The sequence below is a fragment of the Asterias rubens genome, chromosome 16 (genome assembly GCF_902459465.1).
Source record: "Asterias rubens chromosome 16, eAstRub1.3, whole genome shotgun sequence".
Taxonomy (NCBI): Eukaryota; Metazoa; Echinodermata; class Asteroidea; order Forcipulatida; family Asteriidae; genus Asterias; species Asterias rubens.
The window spans coordinates 269,099-291,598 of record NC_047077.1 but is presented as its reverse complement, the minus strand read 5'-3'; the positions used below and the strand labels follow the sequence as shown (position 1 = coordinate 291,598).

At 40.2% G+C, this 22,500-nt stretch overlaps 1 protein-coding gene and 1 long non-coding RNA gene across 2 annotated transcripts in view; both read left to right on the top strand.

Annotated features, from left to right (window-relative positions):
* Positions 1 to 22,500, top strand: part of LOC117300669 — a 56,378-nt gene that overhangs the window by 1,007 nt on the left and 32,871 nt on the right. Inside the window, exons 2-8 of the mRNA XM_033784381.1 lie at positions 14,101 to 14,309; positions 17,366 to 17,541; positions 18,050 to 18,082; positions 18,501 to 18,527; positions 19,599 to 19,708; positions 20,694 to 20,985; positions 22,160 to 22,242. Coding sequence (XP_033640272.1) covers positions 14,101 to 14,309; positions 17,366 to 17,541; positions 18,050 to 18,082; positions 18,501 to 18,527; positions 19,599 to 19,708; positions 20,694 to 20,985; positions 22,160 to 22,242 — 930 coding nt within the window. The remainder of the gene's footprint in view (positions 1 to 14,100; positions 14,310 to 17,365; positions 17,542 to 18,049; positions 18,083 to 18,500; positions 18,528 to 19,598; positions 19,709 to 20,693; positions 20,986 to 22,159; positions 22,243 to 22,500) is intronic.
* Positions 6,816 to 8,428, top strand: LOC117300671. Its single transcript, XR_004520196.1, has 2 exons — positions 6,816 to 7,046; positions 7,924 to 8,428. It is a non-coding gene; the product is annotated as an uncharacterized LOC117300671 (long non-coding RNA).

The window sequence follows — 22,500 nt, the reverse complement described above, 5'->3', positions numbered from 1 at the left end:
GAATATTTGAATTGACTTGCTGAAACTCCGGACTTGATGGTCAATGTATGGGGAGATTTTGTAAGACATTGGCCGGGATATAGTGATGAGCACGGAGGATGGAACTCTATCCTCCATTGGTAGAGGAAGCTGGCGTTGGAATGGGGTTGTAGTTTGAAGAATCATGTTTGGTTCATCTGATGGCACAGTCTGCCTTTGGCTTTTCACCGTTTGAATGTTTCGATCTTATAATAGGTATAACTAACATGTGCAAATTAAATATAAAAAGCTGGTCGCGTGTTTGCGAGTCCACGCAGGAATAGTTAATCCGTCATAGGAAGAATACACAATCTAAGAAACGTGCAATGGCAGTAATTTTGTGGCATACACAAATAGAAAGATTGGTACATAACCGCATTATTTTACGAGTTGAGATGTTTCTGAAAAGTTTGTACCTTCCCTTATCTTACCCCCCCCCCCCCCCCCCAATGATGTTCCTGCAGCTCCGGTCACCAATCCAAAATGTTCACAGGGTTGCTATTTTTGTTGCACATTATTAGGGTGATGAGAGTTAGTTATTACAACGACCCAAAGTATACCCTGTCTACGACTGCCAGAAAAATAAATCGATTTGTCATTAAACAACATGTTCTTTCTTGATTTAATGTATAATGGCGACAATTGCTGACTTTATGTCTTGGAAGTTGGAGCCCATTCCTGTCTACCGGCTCTATGCAGGAAATATGTGGGGGGTTTTAAGGCCAAGGGCAATGTGTGTTGTCACTCGTATAAACATGTTATATTGATTCTGTTGCAGACTAGGCAAACTTTTTTAAATTGTCCTTTTACAAATTGTATTCACTGTCGTTGAGGATGTCAATATGAAATAAATGTCTTATTGAGTTGAATTGAAGATAATTCAATTTACTCCAAATCCTAACTTGGGCCAGTTTCCATAACTTTCAGAAAATAATCTGTGTACGATTGTCAGTATTGATGTCCATGTGGCAATACGTATACTTTCGCAATTGTTTGTTCTGTTGACAGTTATACTGTAATTTATTTAGTTTTGTGTACATTGAGACTTAAGCGATTATGGGCACTTATCGGCACCGTCAATTAAAAACCATGTTCTAACACGACATCATTGTCAAAATGTCTGGTCTGACCTAAACGTGTCGGTGTGCTCTTTATCAGCTTAATGAGGTCTCCAGGTATTCCACGTTTTATTCCTATCTGAAAGCTCACAGATTCGTCCAACGAATCGTATATTTCTCTATTTATCGGTTTAAAATTTCGAGAAAATGAACCCCTGCATATACGCCTCTCAAAGGCAGTGGACTATTACTCTAAATTATTGTAAGCTTAAAACTCACTTGGTAACAAGCAATGGAGAGCTTTTGATAGTATAAATCATTGTGAGAAACGGCTCCCTCTGAAGTAACGTAGGTTTTGAGAAGTTATATTTCCACGGATTTGAATTCGAAACCTCGCAATTACATTTTGAGTTCCCTAAATCAAGCATCTGGAAGCACACAACTTCGTGTGATGACAAGGGTGTTTTTTTCTTCCATTATTATCTCGCAACTTCGATGACCAATAATTGAGTTCAAATTTTCACAGGTTTGTTACTCCGTGCATATTTTGAGATACACTAAGTGAGAAGACTGATCTTTGACAACATTGCCAAAGGTGCCCAGTGTCTTTATGAACCTATCATAAAAAAAATCCCTGCAATATAATTGGGCAGGCATGATACTAGGTACTTCACGGAGGCAACAAAGGCGAATGCCCCCATATCCCCTGGTCGTTGCCTTGGTGCTCTTAAAATGTCACAGTAATAAATACACATGTCCTCACAGGGTGCCCTTTACCAAGGAGGAAATGCCATTGGTGCCATTGCCCGTAAAAAAGCGAAGCATGCACCACCCAGGCCTGCATGAGTCAGGTTGGAAGAAACTTAACTCGGATCAGGATTTCTTAAGATCAGATTAAAAAAAGGCGCAGTTTATTAAACACAGTAAGTACGAGGAAGTTTTTCCAGGGAAAACAACATCGTGATATCGAAAGTACGAATAGGTTAGAAGTGGTTATACGTCAGCCCAGTAGCGATGCTTGATAACCAGGAAGTACTTGCGCAACAGAGATAAAATGGCGGGTCGATTGTTATACTTTGTCAATTTAATGTTCTTTTGTTAATCCGGTTGTACTTCTCAACTTGTTTTTTCTTCTTCTGGTTTTCAAATTGGGTGCGTTCGATTATCTTCCCTGGGTCTACCCCGCGGTGCTCACTCGGGTGAGAGCCCCTGACAAGAGCTAAACGAACGATCACGCACCTGGGGCCAGCCCCCAAGTGACCCACTCCACAAGCAGGGCACTGGGGGCTGACCCGGGTGAGCCCGTGGAATGACGTCAAAGCTATTCGAACGCACCGGAGGCAGGAGTGCGTTTCGGCGACCCCAACCAAAAAATGTTTCTGACGTCATAACCAATACGGTAACCGAGCTCACCACTCGGTTATCGTTCAGTCTGAACAGCAGAACCAACGACCAACAACCGAAACAGTTTTTGGTTCGGGTCGCCAAAACGCACTCAATAACCGGGTCGACCACCAAGGGAGCTAAACGAACGCACCCAATATACCGGGACATTCCCTTGAGCTCAAACGAAACCTGTAAGCCTACATGGTGTCTGGTCACCGTCGTACAAGAAGGTAGTTACGAACTTGACTTTGCATGGGCACTTCGTTTGCTATTTGTTCCACCTTTGATTGGATGGCTCTCTTTTACCTTCGGTCTAAAAGAGAGCCAACGCAGCCCGACAAGGTGGGATAACCTTTTGCAAGGTTCGGACACTTTGTAACCTTGGACACAAATTTAGTACCTTTTGCAAGTACCTTCGGACATCTCTGGACACTAGTACATTTTTGCATAAAGGGTACAAGTGCAATTTGGACACTTGCGTCGTCGGGCCAAATTCCCTATCGTTCTCGCAGCAAAACAAGCAAAGGTTTAGCGTACGCGCGCGTTCACCTTTTGTGAGGCGTTTTCGATCTTGCATGTTGTCAGCCTTCGTCTGTCGGCCGCCGTAAACTCATGTCCCCTTCCCACGATCATACCACCCCTCACTAGTCTACCCTCACTTTGTCGCTTAGGTCGTATGATTTCGTAGGCTACTCTGCTACTTGTTCCAATTGGGTTCCAATCGCGATACCCCCCCCCCCCCCCCCATTCCACAGTTTCCCCGCCCATCTTGGAAGTACGTGACGTCACTTATCATGGCAGCCTCCATGTTTGACACGGCCGTTGGACACATGTGTGTGTCAAGTTATTCGGGAAAGTTTCATGGAAAGTGACACTGGATATAAGTACGGATTATTGAAGGATTATAAGTCATTGGTTTGGACAGAGTTGTCTTATTGTGAATCGTATCTTCCGTAATTATAAGTAAGTAATTCTTATGCTAGTTTTGTAGTCAATGTTATTGTTTTTACTGTCACTGCTGCAGTGTCAGTGTCAGGTCATGGAGCTATAAATTTTGTATAGCTCCATGGTCAGGTCGAGTGTGTCAGTATTTTCAGCGTGGCGACGCGCTGCGCAGTTTCTTCTGTGAACTTGGAATTGACCGCAGGTCTCGAGCTAGCTTCGGTTTGATTGAGTTGAAAAACATGGAGGAAAAATTAGTATGTATGTGTGACTTAAGTTTAATGGATCCTGTTTTAAAGACACTGGACACTATATGTAATTGTCAACAAAACTCAAAGACCAGTCTTCTAACTTAGTAGTGTATCTCAACATTTGATATGCATATTTTATAAAATAACAAACCTGTGAAAACTTGAGTACAATTGGTATGGAGTTGCGTGATAATATGAAAGAAAAAACCCCCTTGTCACACGAAGTTGTGCGCTTTCAGATGCTTGATTTTGAGACCTCGCATTCTTATTCTGAGGTCTCGAAATCAAATTCGTGGAAAATTACTTCTTTCTCAAAAACTACACTACTTCAGAGGGAGCCGTTTCTCATGTTTTATACTACCAACCTCTCCCCATTACTCGTTGCCAAGTAAGGTTTTATGCTAATAGTTATCTTGAGTAATTACCAAATTTGCGATAACACAATCCTCTTCCCCACAGCCGTAACTTTTTGTCTTTTTTTCTTCAAAATATTTTCTCTATGATGTTTTGAGAATAGAAATGGATTCGGAAAAGTTTCCGTATGGCGCCACCACTTTTTCATTCAAAATAAAATAATATAGTATCTAATTTACCTGATTGATATATCCCTTTTTGTAAGAATGAGTGAAAAAGTGGTGGCGCCATACGGAAAGTTATTTATGGATTCATTATACAATGATGATCAAATCCGTGTTCTCGGAATTTGTGTCATGATAATTGAAAGCGGTAAAAATGAGGCAAATCTGGTGACTAGTCTCTCAACGTGTGTCAAAGTTGTCTGTGTTGGACAATCTCACTCCTGAGATACTCCTGATACTAGGTACTTCACGGAGGCAACAAAGGCGAATGCCCCCATATCCCCTGGTCGTTGCCTTGGTGCTCTTAAAATGTCACAGTAGAAAATACACATGTCCTCACAGGGTGCCCTTTACCAAGGAGGAAATGCCATTGGTGCCATTGCCCGTAAAAAAGCGAAGCATGCACCACCCAGGCCTGCATGAGTCAGGTTGGAAGAAACTTAACTCGGATCAGGATTTCTTAAGATCAGATTAAAAAAAGGCGCAGTTTATTAAACACAGTAAGTACGAGGAAGTTTTTCCAGGGAAAACAAATCGTGATATCGAAAGTACGAATAGGTTAGAAGTGGTTATACGTCAGCCCAGTAGCGATGCTTGATAACCAGGAAGTACTTGCGCAACAGAGATAAAATGGCGGGTCGATTGTTATACTTTGTCAATTAAATGTTCTTTTGTTAATCCGGTTGTACTTCTCAACTTGTTTTTTCTTCTTCTGGTTTTCAAATTGGGTGCGTTCGATTATCTTCCCTGGGTCTACCCCGCGGTGCTCACTCGGGTGAGAGCCCCTGACAAGAGCTAAACGAACGATCACGCACCTGGGGCCAGCCCCCAAGTGACCCACTCCACAAGCAGGGCACTGGGGGCTGACCCGGGTGAGCCCGTGGAATGACGTCAAAGCTATTCGAACGCACCGGAGGCAGGAGTGCGTTTCGGCGACCCCTACCAAAAAATGTTTCTGACGTCATAACCAATACGGTAACCGAGCTCACCACTCGGTTATCGTTCAGTCTGAACAGCAGAACCAACGACCAACAACCGAAACAGTTTTTGGTTCGGGTCGCCAAAACGCACTCAATGACCGGGTCGACCACCAAGGGAGCTAAACGAACGCACCATGTACCGGGACATTCCCTTGAGCTCAAACGAAACCTGTAAGCCTACATGGTGTCTGGTCACCGTCGTACAAGAAGGTAGTTACGAACTTGACTTTGCATGGGCACTTCGTTTGCTATTTTTTCCACCTTTGGTTGGATGGCTCTCTTTTACCTTCGGTCTAAAAGAGAGCCAACGCAGCCCGACAAGGAGGGATAACCTTTTGCAAGGTTCGGACACTTTGTAACCTTGGACACAAATTTAGTACCTTTTGCAAGTACCTTCGGACATCTCTGGACACTAGTACATTTTTGCATAAAGGGAACAAGTGCAATTTGGACACTTGCGTCGTCGGGCCAAATTCCCTATCGTTCTCGCAGCAAAACAAGCAAAGGTTTAGCGTACGCGCGCGTTCACCTTTTGTGAGGCGTTTTCGATCTTGCATGTTGTCAGCCTTCGTCTGTCGGCCGCCGTAAACTCATGTCCCCTTCCCTCGATCATACCACCCCTCACTAGTCTACCCTCACTTTGTCGCTTAGGTCGTATGATTTCGTAGGCTACTCTGCTACTTGTTCCCATTGGGTTCCAATCGCGATACCCCCCCCCCCCCATTCCACAGTTTCCCCGCCCATCTTGGAAGTACGTGACGTCACTTATCATGGCAGCCTCCATGTTGGACACGGCCGTTGGACACATGTGGTGTCAAGTTATTCGGGAAAGTTTCATGGAAAGTGACACTGGATATAAGTACGGATTATTGAAGGATTATAAGTCATTGGTTTGGACAGAGTTGTCTTATTGTGAATCGTATCTTCCGTAATTATAAGTAAGTAATTCTTATGCTAGTTTTGTAGTCAATGTTATTGTTTTTACTGTCACTGCTGTCAGTGTCAGGTCATGGAGCTATAAATTTTGTATAGCTCCATGGTCAGGTCGAGTGTGTCAGTATTTTCAGCGTGGCGACTAGACTTGTGGACAAGTCGTTAAATCGGCCCCACGCGCTGAGATAGTGCTCCCCCGACAACACTGCTCTCGCGCGAACTCACTGCTCTCGCGCGAACTGATGGCTCCCCGATTTTGACTCCTCATTAACGACTTGTACAAGTTGTCAGCGGTTTGTGCACAGCCTATGGGCACTTCAGCCGAAATCGTACGGACGCATCTGATTGGTCGATGTCGTTAAATCAATGAATATTCAACATGTATATGCTATCAAACAGTACACCCTGTATTGGATGGGTTCGGGAAGTCACATGTATGAATGAACGATCAACAAACCTGTCAGCGTGTATTTATTATGCCTACACACTAGACGTCGTGTGTGTATGGTTGTACTTTTGAGTACGGATTTTCATCGGGAACTTTGACGTGCATATTAAATAAATAACTTCGTCTTAACTTGGTCTGACTTGGTTGATAAACTTGAAGAACAAGATATAGAAGCAGCTGTCAAGTAGCCAGTTTTCTCAAGGCATGCTACATGCAAGAGATCTGCTCACGTCGACGACAGGTCGCAAGGAAGAAGAAGAAGAAGCCGCCATTTATATGCATCATGCCAACACACACACACTGCACACAGCGTGTATTGATTGATGAAAGGCAATGACACTTTTGTAAACAAATGATTTGCACCGGCCGAATATTCGATGTAATCAGTAGCCTTGCTCAAGGCAGTGGTGATGGTTGGTGCATACTGTGTTGGCATCATGAAATCAACACAGGTGAGCTTGCTGTTAAGTTTCTTAATTAAACTACTAATAAATTTGCGTTGACAAATAATATTGCAAAAATCTACCTCCATGGAGTTACCGGTAACTTGGTTTGGGGCTTCTTACTTAAAAGAACAAGTTTTGTTTTGAAGTAAAACTGAACAAAACATGTGTTATTATTCATATAACTCACTGGTTCCACCATGGAGGTAGTTTCTTCCTCCATGGTTCCACAAAAAGCACTGTCATCAGTGGCGGTTGCACCGACACACACAGGTTATTAAAATTGAGCCCCTACTTCTAAAGTTCTAGTTCTACACAAGGTTACTTGTTTTGCATTGTTGTTGGAACTTTTGTATCTAGAGAGTAGAGTCTCAAGCAATGCAAAAAGTACCAAATTCACTGTTTTTGTTGTTGTTGGTTTTTATAATTAAACATAATTGTTGTTTTTTTTTAGAAACAATAATAAAACATAATAACAAAATGTTTAAAAAATTTAAACACTAAAACTTAAATAAGATTTGAAATTACATGAGAGTCTTTATTTGTGATGGTGTTGCCTCGAACCTCACTTTAGCCCGTAAGTATTAGGTAGGTTTTATTAGCTGCATGTTATGCCAGCAAACACGTGAACGTGAAGGTCAAAACATTGTGTTGTTAGGTGACGTCACCACTTTGGGCTTATTTCATGCTCACGTAAGACGTCTGCACAGAGAGGTACCTGACGTGAAAAATGGTATCTTCATGTGTGATTTTAACAACACAATTTTCTGACATTTACGTTAACTTATTTGCTTGCAATAAGTATTAGCCTATCATACTACGGATAGTATTACACAATCAACATAAGTTCAGGTCAACATTGTGTGTTTCTTTCTTTTCTCCACAGGGTCACATGGCAGCCTGACAGTGCAAGGGAAACACTCCTCGTTTAAGAAGGAAGTTCGTTCCACCCCTACCCCTAAGCTGCTGTAAAAACTGTGAAAGTTTGATCTCCTGCCTTACTGCGAGTCATGGGAAAAGTTAGCCGAGATGGATCTGCATTGGAGTGAAGATGTGTACGCAAAAACTGATACAACTCTAGACACTCATTAAATTACTCTGGTGCCTGATTTATAAAGAAATGTTCATACAAACAAAATAATCTTAATTGCAATCCTCTGTTTAATTGGTAACCAATGAAGCGATCTTAGAAGGAGCATGGCATCACGACGGCGATTTAACCTAAATATAACACGAGCAGCCCAGTTCTGCAAACTGTGAAGTCTCTTTTAAAATATGCATGTGGGTTTTCTGTAAGCAGCCCATTACAACAATCTAACCGAGAAAGAACATGGCTGCGAATCACATGATGTTATGAATCGTCAGATACATACTTCCTAATCTGTGACACATGAAATCGAACAGACTTGCAAAGCTGGAGCCGTTTTCACGAAACGTTAATCTTAGGGTTTGCATGTTACGTTGCAAGGCTGGGACTCAACTCAAGTCGTAAGATTAACACAAGTTGGAAAGAGTTTGGTGTAAACGAAAGCAGGTCTATTTGATCAGTCATAGACAATTCAATCAAAATATGCACCAAAGTTCTTGACTGATGTGGATGGTGCATTCTGAATGGTTCCAAATGTAAGAATGACATTTATACTGTGCAATTACCAACAATTATTTTGCTCATTTTAGTTAAAATTTATTCTTTCCAATCCAAATACTTAAATATCCAAAGCACAGACTGAGAGGGTTTGATAATGTATAAAGGCTAGGCGGTTGTGCAACATAGGTAGAAGACCCATTTAAAATGTTCATTCAAGTTAGTTTTCCCATATCCACCACCGTTTACATTTCTGTACGGTCTTCTAGCGGTGTCCACCCGAAGGTCCGTTAGTCCGAAGGTTCGATTGTCCGAACGCACAAATTTCCCATAACAGGGGGTTCATTAGTCCCAAAATGAAGTAGGTTTCATTAAATCGTACATTTGATACGATAGTCCGAAGGTTCATTGATCTGAAGGTTCACTGGTCCAAATAAGGTCCGATAGTCCGAATCGACGATCAAACCTTATTGTCAATTCGGACTATCGGACCTTATGGTCAATTCGGACTATCGGACCTTATTGTCAATTTGGACTATCGAACATTCAGACTATTGAACCTTCGGCCATCGAGCTGTAACCCTTCTAGCACTCGCCTAGTTTGTAAATTGTTTAAAGTGTTTTGTAATGAACAGGTTTTGCAAAAGTCAACTACTCACTATGTTTATATAGCAACCTGGAGGTGCAAGGGAAACACTCCACATTTTCTTTATTTACAGTTTCTACCATCAATATCCATTAGTCTGAAGGTATTTTCATTGTTTATTGCTCAATTTAATTTATTTATTTCAACCACTGGTTTGCATTTGTTGATCGATTTATCAATAAATTTGTTTCTTGGTTTTTGTTTGAGGCAAACTACAATTTGAGTCACTGTTCCTTTTTTGCATTTCACGGTGTCTTTACCCTATTTGAGCCTTATATTAATTGTTATGATTGCTTGGAAGTGAGAAGTATTTTTCGTGGTTACAGTTGCTTAAAACAAAACAAAAGTACAGCTTCTATATGAAACCTTGTCTTGCAATATCTTGGGCAAGTAGAGTGTATGTCGATGATTAGCTATAATACCTTTAAAATACATCGACATCTGAAAAGAGTTACTGAAATTTTCCGGAATCCCTGCGATGCGCACACGACTGCCCTATGAAACTTGTCCACAAGACTCACATATCAAACTTCCACATGTCGACCATGGTTTTCAAAATCACTTTTTAGATGAAAACTTAAAATAAAAAAACATTTGTCAGTAAACAAATAATGAATTTTGGGACTGGTAGTATTAATACAAACTATATTTTTATGTTGCAACTTGTCCAGTGTACACAGTCCGAGCAGAACACATCGGGTTAAAGGATTGCATTGGACCATTACCATTGACCGTGGGCATTATTTATTTGCATGAGGCAGCTCACGGATATTAAACAGATAAATAGTAATGCATTTGAAGATGACTTTGTAAAGTTAGGCCCTAATCAACTAATAAAGCAGTTAAATCAAAATAAAAAAGATTCACAGATGCCCTCCGGTTCAAGCTTTACAGTATTAGAAACTATTACTACCCTCTTATAAAAATGGACTCGTCTGCACGATTGTCTCCGCGGCAACAGTGAAGGTATACCGCGGTCGTACTTGAATACATGAATACGTACCGCTGACAACTTGTACAAGTCGTTAATGAGGAGTCAAAATCGGGGAGCCATCAGTTCGCGCGAGAGCAGTGAGTTCGCGCGAGAGCAGTGTTGTCGGGGGAGCACTATCTCAGCGCGTGGGGCCGATTTAACGACTTGTCCACAAGTCTACGTGGCGACGCGCTGCGCAGTTTCTTCTGTGAACTTGGAAATGACCGCAGGTCTCGAGCTAGCTTCGGTTTGAATGAGTTGAAAAACATGGAGGAAAAATTAGTATGTATGTGTGACTTAAGTTTAATGGATCCTGTTTTAAAGACACTGGACCCTATATGTAATTGTCAACAAAACTCAAAGACCAGTCTTCTAACTTAGTAGTAGTGTATCTCAACATTTGATATGCATATTTTATAAAATTTTATAAAATAACAAACTGAAAACTTGAGTACAAGTGGTATGGAGTTGCGTGATAATAATGAAAGAAAAAAAAACCTTGTCACACGAAGTTGTGCGCTTTCAGATACTTGATTTTGAGACCTCGCATTCTTATTCTGAGGTCTCGAAATCAAATTCGTGGAAAATTACTTCTTTCTCAAAAACTACACTACTTCAGAGGGAGCCGTTTCTCATGTTTTATACTACCAACCTCTCCCCATTACTCGTTGCCAAGTAAGGTTTTATGCTAATAGTTATCTTGAGTAATTACCAAATTTGCGATAACACAACCCTCTTCCCCACAGCCGTAACTTTTTGTCTTTTTTTCTTCAAAATATTTTCTCTATGATGTTTTGAGAATAGAAATGGATTCGGAAAAGTTTCCGTATGGCGCCACCACTTTTTCATTCAAAATAAAATAATATAGTATCTAATTTACCTGATTGATATATCCCTTTTTGTAAGAATGAGTGAAAAAGTGGTGGCGCCATACGGAAAGTTATTTATGGATTCATTATACAATGATGATCAAATCCGTGTTCTCGGAATTTGTGTCATGATAATTGAAAGCGGTAAAAATGAGGCAAATCTGGTGACTAGTCTCTCAACGTGTGTCAAAGTTGTCTGTGTTGGACAATCTCACTCCTATAGTGTGTACACAGTCTCGTAACTCTTGTATCACAACTACATGTACTGTACAAGTACTGCAGGCTTGTATTACATGTATGTAGGTTTTCCCCTGACACTGACCCGACACTGAATCCACTATAGCCTCAGGCATCAGGCCTGTGAAGTTTAGACCCATCCAGTGTGAAGTTTATTTATCAAGGTGCGTCTTCAACATCAATAGGCAACCTGATACAGCACCTGCCATACCTACCTATAGAGGGATTGTATTGTCCAGTTGTGCCATTCAGACAGGTTCACTAGTTCACTTTGATTCTCTATTGAATCTACAATGTAGGTACATGTAGGTAGTCAATGTTGTAGACACACCCAGTTTACACCCAGTTTACTCAGAGGTATACTATTTATTTTATAATATTATTTGTTCCATTCAAGACCTCAAATACTTGGAGGTAAATTTACCATCATACACTTTGAACGGAACACGTCTATTTTTTTATATTATTTTCCAGGTGATATTTTTTACAATGTATTTTAGATGATTCTGCTGAGGTTTGGATCTTAATTTAGTAGGGCCACTGATTTTCCGTTTCAGAAAAGTGCAAATTCCGTTTGGCAAAAACATGAATTCCGTTTCAGGCACAAAAAATTCCGTTTCATGTTTTTTTAATTAGATAAAAGGTTGTTTAATACCCAGGGACACACTTATAAAAATCAATTTGAGATAAGTTGCACTGTTGACTTCGTAAAATGTTCATTTGAACTGACAAATTTCAAAAAAATACTTTTTTTTATAAGTGTGGATTATTTTGTATACTGCTGTTCTAAAAAGGTTGCACTGTGACTGCAGTATCAATGCACATGATGTGATAGACTTGATTCCAAGTCTAAAACTGCAGTTGATTCTCTGCATCAGCCACATTGTAGGCTAATGACAGGAGTGTATCCACAAGAGGGCGCTGTTTCAGCATGATCAAAGACTTGGGAACAAGTCTATGGATGTGACCATTCTCCATCCACAAACAAAATGTCAGCCATTTTGTTTTCGCTTTGGCGACAGAATGTTGACAGTTTACGGTTTTATTTTAGACCTTTCCGAGATGAAAAAACATTGTATGTGTTCTTACAGATCATAGGTAAGCTAGTTTGTGTATTATTGTTGGTAAAAGAGAGGGAGAAAATGCAATTTGGGTGAACAAAAAATGTTTAAAACGTGCCGCGAATAATGCCCTTCGCTTAACCATGTTAACAACGTGTGTACATCATGTGTGTAAACATTGAGGATGGTGTGAAGTAGAACAGAATGATCCACGGTTACGATCTCGTACTTTTTAATGGTCTGATTTCTGATGCCTTTTTAGTTTAAAAAAAAGAATCTTAATAAAGAATGCAATTTCAATAGTTTTGGCGTCAAAAAAAAAAAAAAAAAAAAAAAAAATCAAATTTTCTGAAATCCCGTTTTCCGTTTCAAAGGGCGGATTCCGCGAATTCCGTCCGTTTTCCGCGATCGCGGAAAATCAGTGGCCCTAATTTAGGCAGAATTTGTTCCCAAAAAATTGAAGCTGAGGAAGTTTTATAGTCTGTCATTAACGTTTCTCAGACTGTGTACTCTTATTAGGGATTATTCTCCCCGGTGGAAACTTTTTCGGGATTTTCCCCGATATTTCAAAGTCACGACCACCTTTTGAAATGTTTACGTATAATGTACATACAGGGAGTGAGTACACCTTGATTAAAATAATAAAACAGTTTATAAATAAAGCGTACAAAGGGTAACAATGTATACTTTGCCTTTAATTAAAGCAAGACACTTTAAACCACTATAACTTCGTTCCTCGAATGACAGATGTCAACAAGCCAAGGTACATGTTTTGTGTTTACAATTCACATGTGGATGTGTAACAAAAACAATACACTGGTGTGTTTTGGTAAGGTTAGTTGCAGAGTGCACCATAGTATCTTGTAATGTAAACCAGTACTTGTGCTTAGTAAAGGGTTTGGTCTTACTTATACTTTGAACAAAGTCCGGTAGTCAGGCCTATATCTTAGAGGAAAAAAAGATTGCCTTGAAAGACTCCCTATTCTAATAAGCCTTTTTGAGATATGGCTGACGTGATACGAGCGTCACACGCGGCGACTGATGCCACGCTCACCATGAAGGTTGGTAGTCATTAGGTTTATGTGTAAATGCTGCGTCGCCTAAACAAATGCGCACTTCACTGAATAACACACGTTCCGTTTCTATGGTCAATACGCACAATGGTGTCCGCCATATCTCAAAAAGGCTTATTGGATATTTATAATAATCAAAGAGAGATCCAGTTTTCTCACGGGGACCATCCCAGGCCTGATACTTCACAGAGGCAACGAAGGCGATTGCCTCCGTGTCCCCTGGTCATTGCCTTGGTGCCCTTGAAGAGCTCCAGTACAAATTTGCAATTTCATCATAGGGTGTGCTTTACCAAGAAGAAAATGCCTTGGTGCCCTTGCCCTTTCAAAACCGGAGCATACAGCCCTGTCATCCACAAAAAGATAACCCTTGTTTAGCCAATCTAATGTACATGTATGCCCCCCCCCTCCTGTCCTATATGTATTTTTGATAATGGCTGAAAACTAACTGTTTTGGTCCGATTTCATAGACTTGCCTCGTCCCTCCAAGCCAGCCTCCGAGATTGGTCGATGTTGTGCCCTCTACCGATGTGACTATATGTATTACAAAAAGCAGGTACGCCAATCAAGAATAGCTTCTATCCTTTTGATATTTACCTTTGTATGTTGTTTTATTTAACAGTCTTCACGCCACTATAACGGCAGAGATCCCTATAACGGCAGAGAGCACAGAGGAGAGGAACACAACCGGGGATATGAAAGAGACAATGACCAATACAACGATCCGTCCTACACCAGACCTTATTACATCTACGGAGGAGGAGAGGAAAGGAGACCTCATGAGGACCGACGGACGGAAAGAAAGTCTGAGACCAACGGGAATCATTACAGGTTAGTTGGAGGGGATTCCCCTTTTGCAGTTCGCAGTAATGACGGGATGTTCATGACAAAAGACAATCGCAAAATACAGCCGGGAAATTGTACCGGTTCCCCCCATACATGAGCCAGCTGACATGCGCAATTTATATACACATTTCTGCCAGGCCCGTAACCAAGATTTACTTTGGGGTGGGGAGAATATGAAAGAAAAAGTACAGCCCAGTCTGTCGCAGACTTTTGTTGTTGTTGGGAGAGGGGATCTGCATTGGAGCAAGTTAGAAAATAGACTAGACTTGCATTATAGACTAGTCTCATTTACTGTAACCAGTTAGAGGCACTGGACACTATTGGTAATTGTCAAAGACCAGTCTTCTAATTCTCACTTGGTGTATCTCAACATATGCATAAAATACAAACCTTTGTCGAAATTCAAACACGATTGGTCATCAAAGTTGTAAGAGAATAATATAAAAAACACCCTTGTTGCAAAAGTTGTTAGCTTACGAATGGTTGAATTTGAGGTCACAAACTCAATTCAAATATTTTAGTGAGAAATTTATATTTTTCTCAAAAGCTATGTTTCTTCAGATGGAGCTGTTTCTCACAATGTTCGATACCATCAACAGCTCTTCCATTGCCCGTGATCAAGTTTTTAAACTTACAATTATATTGAGTAATTACCAATAGTGTCTAGTGAAGTGTTGAAGTTTGCACCAGAGTAGTCACAATTTTAACCTGAGGTCACAATTAGGATGTCCAAAAATGGTAGTAAGGTGTTATGTTGAGTCTAAATTACACACAAACGAGAAAAAAATGTGGGTTTTAATTCCAAAATAAAAGTAAATGGGACAAAACAACAGGACGGAAACAACATTACAATTGGAAACCCTTCTATAGCATGTCAATCAACGTTGTGGATTTCAAATCAGCTCACTCACCACACTCACAATACGTTGTCATGGTTTTGGTTAATTGGATTATTGTAAAGTTTTGCTGAACTTGGGGTCACTACAGATGAATGGAATGTCTGTTATGCAGGTCGAGCATTTTCACTTTTGTCACAGTTTGCTGAAGAATTATAAATAATATCAGCAGTAAATACACAAAACAGTTCTCTTTTCATGTGGGCGTGTTGGGTTCAATTGTATGTCGGGTCATTGAGTCCTTTCATGTTTCAGTGTTCAACAATGTGTTTACTGACAGCCACTGAGACTTGCTATTCAAAACAAGTACTAGTACTTGAAAACTTGATTTGAGAAATGAATAACTAGAATATATGCAGGAATGTGAATTATATTTTGTTTGCGGTGTATTTTAATTCCAATACATTTTTTTGCTGGAAGCATTATTTTTTTTTGAACTTGTTTTGTGATAAATTCTACTGGCTGTATGTGGAGTAGATTTTGTCAGCAAGTCATGCAAGTAGATGCATAGTATACACTTGTGTTTCGGCAAACCATACCTCACCACCATGCATTGCCTTGAATCCCATAATGTACGGTAAGTCACCAAAGGTATTTACTTTTATATTTCGCAATTGGAATACACAATCTTAAGAAGTGTTTCTGACAGAACACTTCTCAGATTCAAACTTGCTTTAATAAAACTATATTTGTCCATAACCTTTTGACTGTGAAATAATTCTTAAATTGCTTTATTGCTGTCCTACCAAAGTAAGTTATTATTATTTTCATTTTGTTTTTTACCCATAAACACCAATGTGTGTTAGCACTGTTTACTCAGTACTTTCCCGAGTTACTCAGTACTTTCCCAAATTCTAAAAAAAACAAAAAAAACAGGCATATTACTTGGGTGGAATTTGAACCCACTACCTTTGCAATTCTAGAGCAGTGTCATACCAACTAGACCACCGAGATTGCAAGGTAGCTTTAGAGGCAGTTCGAATCCTATGTTTTATCAGCAGGTTCTGCAAGTTGTTCTTGCCATCAACTTTAAGAGTGATTACCAAACATACATGTACCTTGTAAATATCGTGTACTTAAAGGCACTGGCCACTATTGGTAATTTTGCTCAAGATAATTGTTCCCATACAAACTTACCTGTTATAGTCCAGCTGCTAAGGCCCATATGTGGACAAATTGTGCACTTTGTGGTATAAGCATGAAACTTCCTACAGTTGTTATATACACCCTAAAGATCATTTTAAGACTTGGACCCATCTTGGATCTCACCCATTTTAGGGGTGGGGCTACGTTTTAAGAAAGTGGGGGGTAACAAATTTAATATGTCAGTTTTGACTATTTGAATTTTTTTCTGCTCATTTTATTAGACTAAAATACTTGATAACAGTTCAATAATTATTTAAAAATTAATAACTGTCTAACCTTCATTGGAGAGCTGTTGATAGTAAAAAACATTGTGAGAAACCGCTCCCTCTGAAGTAACGTACATAGTTTTTAAGAAATAATAAGTAATTTTCGACAAAAATATGTGAACTTGATTCTGAGACCTCGGAACTAGATTTTGAGGTATTGATATATCAAGCATCTGAAAGCACACAACTCTGTGTGATAAGGGTGTTTTTTTCTTTCGTTATTCTCTCGCAATTTTGATGACCAATTGAGCTCAAATTTACACAGGATTGTTAGTTTCTGCATATGTTTAGATTACACCAAGTGAAAAGACTGGTCTTTGACAATTACCAACCAGTGGTGTCCAGTGTCTTTAAAGCTATTGGACACTCTCTGAACAGAACAAAAATTAAAAGTTCACAGATTTACAAATAACTTACAGAAGGTAATGGTGAAAGACTTCCCTTGAAATATTATTCCATGAAATGCTTTACTTTTTGAGAAAACATTAAAACAAATATCAATTCTCGGTATCGAGAATAACGGATTTATTTTAAACATATTTCATGACACGGCGAAACATGCGGAAACGAGGGTTGGTTTTCCCGTTATTTTCTCCCGACTCCGATGACTGATTGAGCCAACGGTTTGTTATTTTATATATAAGCTGTGATACACGAAGTGTGGGCCTTTGGACAATACTGTTTACCGATGTTGTGCGATTGCTTTAATCCAACTTTGTTTTTATGTTGACAGGCCTAAACAGAGACAGCATGCAAAGTCATCAAGCAGGCATTCATCTCAATCAACACACATCCCGATACAGAAGTCCAACTCGCGTAGTTATGCCTGCATGGCCATCACGTTGCTCACTGTTCTTGCCTTCATTCTTCTTGGCGCCCTCGCTGTCTTCTTAGTCTTTTATATTATTGGTGAGTATTGCAAGGTCAAAGGTCAATAGGAAGACCTGTACATAAGTTAAGCGTGAACACTCAAATAATGTTTGCGTTTGCCACACGTTACTTTTGCCATCAATTTCGGGTGGAACGTTCTGTGCGTTCTACATTGGCGAACGTTAGCGACCATAGGGGAACGTATTCCTGAGGTGTGAGTGGGTGGTTTAAAAATGGCAGACAACAATATGGTATCCGAATGATAAGCAGACGATTTTTGTTTCTTGTCACAAAAATAATTAAAGTGTGTTTTCTGTGTTTGATAAAGCGGGAGTCAAAATTATAACCTGGTTTCCCCTTTACTGTATACTCGGTACTTTCCCAAGTTTTGTTTTGCTTTTGGTTTGTTCCCCACAGAACTCTGGAATAAGTACTGAGTATACACATCGGTGGTAAAACCAATGTAATGCAACAATTCCCAAAAGTTGATGATTTGTGTTTCTTGTTTCGATCCCCATATAACATCATTCTGTTTTTGTTTTTCAAGAAAACAACTCCACAACAGTAGCTCCAACAGCCGGTAAGTTACCAAAAAAAAGTCTTCAGTTTAAAGTGTCAAATCTGGGACCAGTATACATGTATGTTCTAACACGGAGTATTTTGCAATGGTGGTCAGTGGTGGACACATTTTTTTTAAACCATTTTTTTTATGTGAGAGATTGGCTGTTGCCAGCTTAGTGTTGTTCTCCCCTGTGGGTGTTTTGCCAAGTTCCCATGTTGGGGAGATACATGTATGTACGTGTAGTTTAAAGGGAAGGTACACGTTTTGTAATTACTCAAAACAAATATTAACTTAAAGACTGACTTGGTAATGAGCAGTGTATATAGGATTATAACAGCGAAACAGTTCCAAAAACCAATGGTATACTTTCATTAAAGGGAAACCAGATTTCAATTTTATATTGATGTTGACATCGTTTTCATTCATTCGTTCACAGGAGTAACGAGCCAAGCCCCAGCTGCAGGTATGTACAAAAACAAAAGCCTAGCAATCACAAGGTTGTGGGTTCAAATCCAGCCAAGCTAGCTGCTAATTTCACAATGACTAGAATAAAATATCACTGAATCGTGATTTAGAGATTATTCATAATAACCATATTTATAGAGCGCCTTTAATACAAAAGATACAAAGCGCTCTAACTTAAGTGTCTTTGGGTAAAGAAGACCCTAGATCTCAGGTGGGTGGGGGGTCCTGTGTCTTGTGTTTTTAAGTTTTTGCTTGGGTTCTTAAGCAGGATGGGGGGGGGTGTGAAGAGACCAGTGCCCTTTTTTACGGGAGGTAAGTTTAGGGTAAGAGTAGGTCTTGGGTGGGGAGACCAGTGTGTTTTGTTTGCTTGGGTTCTTGAGCAGGGTGTATGGGGAGGGTGTGGCGGGGGGGGGGGTGAAGAGACTAGTGCTGTAAAAGCCGTTGGTCCCATGTGTTGTGTAACGCATGTAAAAGAACCCAGTGCACTTATCGAAAAGAGAAGAGGTTCGCCCCGGTGTTCCTGGCTGTAGCTGCTGTATGCGCCGTAGCACCTTGTAAACCCTTAAGGTGCTAAATAATTGGGTCTCAAAATTCATCACTGCAATAACCTATCTTTCTGAAAGTTTGTATATACTCACCACCTTGAGTACCTTGTTTGGTAGATACGTGCGCTATATAAGACTGCGATATTATTATTATATTATATTAGTTTGGGAATAGAAGATCCTAGGTCTGGTGTAGGGGGGCCATGTTTTTTTAAATTTCTTGCTTAGGTAATTGAGCAGGATGGGGGGGGGGGGGTGAAGAAACAAGTGCCCTAATTTAAGTAACTTGAAGTATAGAAGACCGTAGTTCTGGGGTTGAGGGAGGACATCTGTCTTTTAAGGTTTGCTTGGGTTCTTGAGCAGGATTGGTGGGGGTGAAGAAACTACAGTGTCATAATTTAAGTTTTTCGGGTACAGAAGACCCTATGTCAGTAGGTCTGGAGGGGGGATTAGTATCTCATTGTCCTGGATGGGCTTGTTGCAATGTTGGTTTGATGTTCATATTACCTTTGTATTGTGTCAAGGTGTTGTGTCAGTTGGTCTGTCCATGAAGTTAATGCAGCCCTTTCTGCCGGAGTACAATGATGTTCTGTCTGCTGGCTACATAGAACTCAGTAATAACTTCACTAACTCTGTGAGTAGAACATGTCCAATCAGTTTTATTATATAACAACATAGGCCCTTACGTAGTTCAATTCTAAAGAGATCATTGTGCTTTGGCCTTTATTACTCCGGGGTTCGATTTGACAAAGATAAACTCTAACTTGAGACAAGTCCTAGGACTCTGTAGAAGTTATTAAAAACTTAAGGCAAGTCTTAAGTTAGAAGGAGCTACAAGTCCTAACTCAAGATAAGACTATAGTCTTAATCCACCCCTGGCCACTGGGATATTTTTGTATTCCTGCAGCCGATTTCACAAGATTTTCCTTGCATTAGACAGTCTTCTTCACTTAATTTATATAAATCTAAGTTAAAAACACATTTGTTTTCTTCACCCATTTAATTCATTCTTGCTCTGTTTGTGTATTTGTGTTTTCATTTTTTCTCTGCATTTTTTGTATATTTATATAGGTAACTGCTCAATATAAATGTCTGTTTTATTATAAACGCTTAGACCAAACTGAACTCATCCATGCAGATTCCTTTAAGATTAATCCTGAGTTAGGAAGAGTTTGGTGAAATTGACCGCTTGAACCATCTCGGCTTCCTTTGGAGTATACAGCCTCTGCTACCAAGTATGTAGCGCACCAAGCTAAATCATTCACAAATTTAATTTACCCCTGGGTGATGAAAAGCAATTATAGTTAGTGTCTTGCTCAAGGACACCAACATTTGACCCCTTGCACGCGCGTCACACGCGGCGACTGATGCAACGCTCACCATGTTGATTGGCAAGTTAAGTTTACGTGTATAATGTCGCCTAAAATGCACACTTCACTACATAATGCACAGCATAGAGTTATATACATGAAAACGCACAGTGAAATTGCCCACCAGTATGGCGCATCCAAGATTTTTCTGATGATGACGTCAGGTGAAATGGGTCAATAGGAAGTTTGGTGTAGTGTGGAAATATTGTCTTTAACAAAGAAAAACTAATTATTTTTTATTATTTTTAGATGAATGAGATATTCACCATGAGTGACCTTAGCAGTAGTTACATGGAAACAAACGTCAACAACTTCAGCCCAGGAAGTATCGACGTCGACGCATCCATCACCTTCACAGAGCAGATCCTAACGGATGTCATGCAGACAGTGACCGCTAACCCATCAGGCACAACCTCGGCGAGTCTATCCATCCAGACTCTGATTCAGATGAGTGTAGAGAGCACCATCGTAATGGCGGTAGAGGAGGGTACATGCTGTCAGGATTTAGCGATAAATACAACCACGATCACAGTGATGGAAGGTAAGGTTGTGGATGACAGTCAGGGAGCGATTTTGACCAGTAATTGCGCATAAAAAAATATTTAGCCTTAGGCAGTGGACACTATTGGTAATTACTCAACATAATTATTAGCATAAAACCTTACTTGGTAACAAGTGTTGGTGAGCTGTTGATAATATCAAACTTTGTGAGAAACGGCTCCCTCTGAAGAAACGAGAAAGAAGTTATTTTTCCACAAATTTGATTTTGAGAACGTGGAATTAGAACTTGAGGTCTCGAAATCAAGCATCTGAAAGCACACAACTTTGTGTGACAATGGTGTTTTTTTAATATTATTACCTCGCAACTTCGACGCCCAATTGAGCTCAAATTTGCACAGGTTTGTTATTTTATACATATGTTGAGATACACCAAAAGAGAAGACTGGTCTTTGACAATTACCAATAGTGTCCAGTGTCTTTCACAATCTTTGATTATGCTTCTTGTTTTATAACCATTTTAAATTTGGGCCTTTTTTGTCCTGTTCATCTTTGAGATGGCGAGGCAATTTTCATTAACAGCATTTATTTCCATCTATGAAAATTTTTTGAAGGGGCACCAAGGCCAATACTAGGGCAACAGATTCCATGGCCTCTGCTGCTGCCTCCACGTCATTCTCACCTGCTTGTTTATTATTGCAGAAATGCCTTTGAGCGCTGACTAGGGCCAAATTTCATAGAGCTGCTTAAGCAGGGAATATTGCTAAACAATTCTCTGCTTAGCAGAAATGAGAAGGATACCAGTCTTAAATTGTACATATGACTTTTTTTTGCTGGTAATCTTATTTTGGTAAGCAAAATTATTGTGCTTAGCTACTTTTTGTGCAGCTCTATGAAATTGGGGCCTGACAATATTTCCAATATGTTCATCAACGATATTGTGCTAGTATATTTCCTTCCCATGTAGACCGTATTGAATATGACGTCACCACTCAAATATTTACCCTACAAGATGGCGTCTGTGCGGGGGTGCGTGGGTGTGTGTGTGCATGTGCCGTAGAAATCAAACCGGGAATGCTGCGTGCTTCGCTGATGTACGCGTTTGGACGCGCATACGGTTTGACCTACAAGATGGTGCCTTTCATAGCGAAAAAGGGGTTATTCAATATGGTCTATTCTCTACAAGACATTAATAAATGATATTGATTGTTTTTTAGTAATCCTGCCGACCACTCCACTTGTAACTCAGACGCCACCAGTATCAGACACGATAACACCTGGTGTAACCACCAATCCAGAGGTACCTACAACTCTTATGCCAACTACTGTAGTCCCTAGCATCGTAATACCTAGTACTTTAGCTCCTACAACTGCAGTGCCTAGTACTTTAGCTCCTACAACTGCAGTGCCTAGTACTTTAGCTCAAACAACTGCAGCCCCCACAACCGCTGCCCCCACAACTGCAGCCCCCACAACCGCAGCCCCCACAACCGCTGCCCCCACAGCTGCAGCCCCCACAGCTGCAGCCCCCACAACTACAGCCCCCACAACTGCAGCC